This window comes from Bidens hawaiensis, unplaced genomic scaffold (genome assembly GCF_021521415.1).
Source record: "Bidens hawaiensis isolate Kalapana, Puna unplaced genomic scaffold, B.hawaiensis_p1.1 tig00039350_1, whole genome shotgun sequence".
Lineage (NCBI taxonomy): Eukaryota > Viridiplantae > Streptophyta > Magnoliopsida > Asterales > Asteraceae > Bidens > Bidens hawaiensis.
This window is the reverse complement of record NW_027496922.1, coordinates 56,791-63,378: the sequence shown is the minus strand read 5'-3', so window position 1 is coordinate 63,378 and position 6,588 is coordinate 56,791. Positions and strand designations below refer to the sequence as shown.

The 6,588-nt window shown below is 39.4% G+C and overlaps 1 protein-coding gene across 1 annotated transcript; it reads left to right on the top strand.

The window, feature by feature from the left end:
* Nucleotides 1-701: 701 nt before the first annotated feature.
* LOC143591159 (uncharacterized) lies at nt 702-2,405 on the top strand. The gene is made up of 2 exons (XM_077071453.1): nt 702-1,118; nt 1,721-2,405. The coding sequence occupies exons 1-2, from the start codon at nt 738-740 to the stop codon at nt 2,375-2,377; spliced, it is 1,038 nt and encodes a 345-aa protein (XP_076927568.1). The 5' UTR covers nt 702-737; the 3' UTR covers nt 2,378-2,405.
* The last annotated feature ends 4,183 nt before the right edge of the window (nt 2,406-6,588 follow it).

Below are 6,588 nucleotides of genomic sequence, written 5' to 3'. Positions count from 1 at the left end.
CTCGTTCAATTCAAGTATCCAACTAGTAAAACAAAACCCGTTCAATTCAAGTAAAACCTGACAATATGTTAAAACTTCAAGGGGTAATGTGTAACTTAAACCAAGATAATTATGCCTTCATTATCCTATAAAAACAATCCACGTGTCCAATCCTACTGACACAAAAACCCACACATCTCAAATGCCTATGTAGCACGTGACCCACCCTCAAATTATTGGATAACCCATGCCACGTCAACATTCATTTGTCTTATTATCCACGTCACCACACTACTCTTGTATATATAAACACTCAACTTATTCCATTATTTTCACTCACCCCATAATTAATTTTTTTTATAAAAATATTAACCACCATCTTATTACTTATATCAGTTATTATTATCAGTTTATCACCACCATTAAACACTACCGGAAAATGAATATTCCGGCAACAAAGTTCTACTCCTCCAACCGCCTTCCGAATAACCGAGTCTCCGTTCATCGCCGTCACATTCTCCACGAAAAACACTGATCGGGTTTGCTGTCCAAAAGGGGTTTGACTTGTGACTTGTGACACCGTTTGTTGTCTGTTTACCGAGAGTTTATTAATACAAAAGAAAAAAAACATTTAGTGAATCTTTGTACGCAGTCTGTTGTTTACCAAAAGTTTTGATATTAATACCGACTACGCAGTCTGTTGCCCGTTTACCGTAAGTTTTGATATTAATATTGACTACGGTTAGGAAACAAAATTTATGCATTTCCAGATGAAGATTCAACCGATCGATATCAATAATACGATTAATGAAGAATCGGTTAACCTCGAGTCAACGGTGAAGCCGGTTGTGAAGTCACGGTTTAAGAGGCTTTTTGACAGGCAGTTTCCTAGTGTTTTGAAGAATAATTCGGAGAAGGTGAATGTGAATGTTGGAGGAGAAGTTAAGGATGTCGAATTCGAGCCGAGCTCGGTTTGTTTGGCGAAAATGGTGCAGAATTTTATTGAAGATGCTCCTGAGAAGCCGAAATGTGGCCGGAATAGAAGTAATTGTTTTAATGGAAATGTTAATGATATTTCGGATGACGAATTCGATCACTCGGCTGCTGGATTCTTCGGAGATTCGTCCGAATCACTCAAGGTAAATCGTTTGTAATAGAAGTTTTCGTTTATTTAATCGAAAGTCGGTTTGAAGTTGTAGATCTTGATCGCTTGTTAGTCTCGCAAAACTGATTCTCACACAAGAGGTTGGTCACACATGTGACGAGACTAGCAGTGTTCAGTTTTACCAACCAAAAGTTACTTGCCATTGGCATAACAAATTATCTAAAACTGAACACTGTTAGTCTCGCAAAACTGCTAGTAAATTCTAATAATCAAAATGAACGTAGTTAGTCTAGCAAAACTCGCAAAACTATGAGATTTCTCTCGCAAGAGATTGGTCACACGTGTGACGAGACTAACAATGTTCAGTTTTGCATATTAGAAGTTACTAGCCGTTGACCAAACATATCATCTAAAACCAAACATTACCAGTCTCGCAAAACTGCTAGTAACTTTTGATCTATAAAACTGAACATCGTTAATCTCACAAAACTAATTCTCACGCAAGAGGTTAGTCAGTAACCAACCTCTTGCATGAGACTAAGAGTGTTCGGTTTTACAGATCAAAAGTTACTTATCCAACTATTCAGTTAGTTTGATTTTCACCTAACGAAACGTAAATTCGTTAATAATTCGCAGAACCTAACTGCCTGCGCGAGCATTACCCAACGAAACCTCTTAGCGGACACATCGAAAATCGTCGAAAACCACAAAACCTGGAAGCGAAAAGACGAACTAATCAAAGCCGTTGCGGAACAGCTGCTGTCATTAGGTTATAATTCATCAATCTGCCAATCACACTGGGAGAAATCACCATTATATCCAGCAGGCGAATACGAATACATCGACGTGATAACCGAAAGCAATGAACGAGCACTAGTCGACGTTGACTTCCGATCCGAGTTCGAGATCGCAAGACCTACCGCGAACTACAAAGCAATCCTTCACTCGTTACCGTACATATTCGTCGGTGAATCCGATCGATTACAGCAGATATTATTAATCGTAACCGAAGCAGCAAAACTTAGCTTGAAGAAGAGAGGTATGCATGTGCCTCCATGGCGGAAGTACGAGTACATGAGATCTAAATGGCTGTCGTCACACGTCAGGATGACGTCATCGTTGAATTCTGTTACACCGCCTACGCCGCCGCCGACGCCGGAGGTGGAGTCGCCGGAGAGAAAGTCCGATGACGGTTGTGAAACGCCGGTGGCCGGAAAGTGGGAGCCGCCGGCGGTGAAACCGAGGAGTAAGTTAGTGGTGACTGGATTGGCTTCTTTGTTTAGAGAGAAATAAAAAAATTTTGGAATTATTTACTTTTTTTTTTTTTACTTTTCTTTTTTTTTACTAAGTTACAGAGTGAAAAAAGAAAAGTTTTTATATAGTTTTTATAATATATATAAAAATCAATGCATGTATTATAAAGAAAATTTTGTTTTTTTTTTCGTATTTATTTTATGTCTTTGAGATATTTAATCGATATCTGTAGGTCGTATAGATGTAAGATGGTATCAAAGGCGTTGACGAAAACCTAAACGAGTAATATAGTGTGTATACGAGTGATTAGTGAAGGTGAAAAAACTATATGTTCTAGATGAGGTTTGTAAGGCCTATACGAGACATATGGTTCATCTACGATTCCATGAAGTACTATAGGAGTTATATAGAGACTATGCGATGTGTATAGTTCTTTTGTGATGAACTTTATGCCTCTCATACAGTACGAGATGCTCGAGCTTATAAGAGTTAAATAGGATTATTAAATTGCAGGTCTGACACTTTCGTATTATTGTTGTGCACGCATGTCTATTTGGCTTGTATATGTCCTAACAAACATTATGAGTTGCTGTCGATACATAAAATCCCTCAATTTATTGGTTAAAATTCTCTGTAATTTCTTTGAACGACTAGCAAACACACACTTGCCTAGGTATTCTGAACGCGATGAAATGATGTCAAAGGTCACCGCCAACTGACCCAACCTCAACCTACAGAGCCTTTAAACGCCTCTAAGTTATCTCCAGTTTTGGGACCCGAAGGGCCACTGATGGTAAAACCTAGACACCCTCAAATCAAGTCGAAGATCACAAAGATCCGATCTTCCTTCATTGAGCACCCCTCCCCCCGCGCACAAATGTTGTCCGTAGAAATCAAACCCGAGTCTTCATGAAAGAACCGAGACTTGTTGATTTATTACAATTATTTTAAATACTTGGTGATAAACATGACTTGATTTGCACAATGGGCCCTTGCAATATATTAAAAATATATAATATAATTAATGTGGTTTTGGGAGAAGATGAAACGAGAAGTTGATAGATTGTATTAAAAAATATATATATGTTTTTGAAATAAGTTAAAGAGAAATCCAATGTACTCACTACTTAGTGGACCGAGTTGTGTTGTGCTCAGAAACCAAATAGTAATGTGAAAGTTCTCAGGTGATGGATGGAATAAGGCATTGTCAGTATTTTTTATTATTATTTTTTTCTATAAAGATTCCAAAAACCACACTGTTTTGAGGTTATTATAAAGTTACAAACCGTTTAAAAGGAAGCTATAGTCATCAATTTAGCCGTGCTTAGATTTAAAAGTTTTCGGTTTTAAGAGCACCTACAATGTGTATCAAAACAAAATTAATGTTCGTAGTTTATGTGGCATCGGCGGACTCAAGGGAAACGGATGTACCCCGTTGTAGGCCTGGAGTTCGACTGGGAGGTCTAGGACTTCAGACGGGCAAGCGGGCAGCTAAGGTGGGACCATTCTCTCACAAACAATATTATATGTTTATGTTTAATATTTTGTAATATGGTTTGTGGTGATTTGTTGTTATTGATGAAAATGGTGGTTATGGATAAAACCGATTGGTTTAATTTGTCACTTCCCGAACCGAAAATAGAGGTTCGATATAGACCCTTTTATCATAGCATGTCGAAGCGGACATGGCCGGCTCAACATTCTCGGAAACCTAAAACTAACTTAAATGTTGAGGCTTTTTTCTTTATCTTTATGCGTATAGCGTTAGAGAGTATATACAATAATTATAGAATATGGATGATATGTAGTGATAATTGATAGGAAGCAATTATCCTTAGCTTATGACACATCAATGAGTTTACTAATTCTAAAAACTTTACTTTCAAAATATCATAATACATAACTCCTATTTAAGATGGAAACCTTATAAAATTGGAGGCCTAAAGTCATGACCTCATTTAGCTTATTCACGAAACGGCCCTGAAAACAGATCGTAAACATCCTTAGTTTAAGTTATTTTAGTGTTGAACATTAATGGGTGAAAATACAGTCAAATATTTATACAAAATAAAGCCATAAATTATTGAAACTAGAGGCCTAGAGCACTATAACATGTTACGTATAATATAATGTTTCATGGGACGTTGACACAACACAGAAACATTGTCATTTTATTGCTTTTAACGACAGTTGTTTGAATAATAATCCTTAATATATATTTTAAGAAAATAAACTTTGTAGTTAGTTGTGAAAAACCTAATTGTCATATACTAAATTTTACTAAAATAACAGAAGCATACAAATGTAGTTGTTCTTGATAAACATTGTTTATTCTGACTAGGATAATTATTGGTGAAGCCTTGTATTTCCATATAAACAAATTGAAGGGGTATGCACCCGCTTTAACATCGAGCGGGGCGGGTCAACCCACAAGATATAGACAAGAGGCTTGAAATCAGGATGTCATGAAGACACAAAGCCAAAACCTATGCGCAAGCGCATGAAACATCTGCGCGTGGCGCATATCACATATGCACACAACACACACATTTAGTGTGAGAATAAAGAGAAGACCTTGCGCATCCCCGGGATAGGCGCATAAAGGCCGCACGTAAGCGACACACAACAAATGAGACAATAGTCTAATCCAAATCAGGATAAGGACAACCATGATTGTACTCATCAGACAACCTTCCAGAAGATATCTTTTAAGGAATAAAGAATGTGCTGATGTTGACAGCTGCCAATGAAGGGTGGACAACTCAGCAAAGCCCATGTGCCACCTCGTGATGGCACATGGGTTAGGTGAAATACCTTGGTCAGAGAATAATCAATGAAAAAGCACCAGGTGTCCTAAGTACACGTGGCGCGAAGCAATAGGAAGAGGCCAAAAAGGCCCTAATTGGGTCTGAGCCCAATCATTGGAAACCCTAATACTATAAATACCACACCACCTCCACAGTTGGAGGCAGGCAAGAAAATATATTCTAAGTTCTTTACTCATTTTCACATCCTGATTATCCTCTCCTACAATATCTGATTCTCACACCGGAGGGTTACCCCAAAGAGGACCCCTCTGTCCCTTTCTGAGGGGTAAGCTCACGGTGCTGTTCGTTTTGTAGATGGAAGAACTCGTGTCTCGGAAAACCATCGGTGATATAGCACACTCGTACCCGAGGAACGTTGATCGTATACAAGTAAGTCGATACACGCTTCTTCATTGGCGCCATCACCTGTTACAACGGCAACAAAACCACTATTTCATCAATTTTCTCTCTGAAAATCTTCACCATGGTTTCCGGTGTTCGAAACAACGATCAGGTTCTGGAGGATAATGAGCTTGAGGATGTTAATGAGGGACATCATGTTCTGAGGGCGCCGCGTGACACTGCGCGCACCACCAGTAACCATCTCTTCAACACAACACCTCATAGTCAAACTGAAACTCCCCCAGACGATCTCACGTTCCAAAATCTGACTGGTACAAAACAAAAAGGACCAATGGGCCCGGAAGTTGAAACCAATGACCCTAAAGAATGGCTCATAAACGAACAACGGCGTTTAATGGACAAATACAATGAGTTGGTAAAACACAAAAAGTTAGCCGATTTAACACAAAGGCTCGCATTTGATAAACAAACCATTCAGGGAACAACAAAAAAGACGTGCGCGCTGGAAGACGGTCATTCTGTTCAGACCGAACAAGCTGATATTAGTGATGAGGAAGAGGTGCACAGCATGAAGAAGACGCGAGATACTCATGCCGGAGGTTCACAGCTTCGCGCACACATGCACATAGCACCTGGAGCCAAAGCTGATATGGATTTATACACACCATACAACCCACAAGCGAAAGGGCAAGTGGACGTAACCACACCATATAAGCCAGCCATCTTGGTAAAACATTCAAAATTCGCTGAGCGCATTGTGAAGGCTCCCATTCAACACAAAACCAAGATGCCAAGTGGTTTAGGCAAGTACGATGGTACAACAGATCCAGATGATTTCTTACAAGGTTTTTATAACACTGGAAACTTAGAAAGCTGGACGATGCCAACATGGTGTCACATGTTTGCTCGCTGCCTCACGGGTGCAGCGCGTGTCTGGTTCGAAAGCTTGCCGACAGGACAAATCGATGGGTTCGAAGAGCTATTGGAAAAGTTCCAGGCTCACTTTGTACAGCAGCGCAGACACACGCGCGACCCCGATGACATCATGCACTGCGTACCCAGGAATGATGAAACCATTGA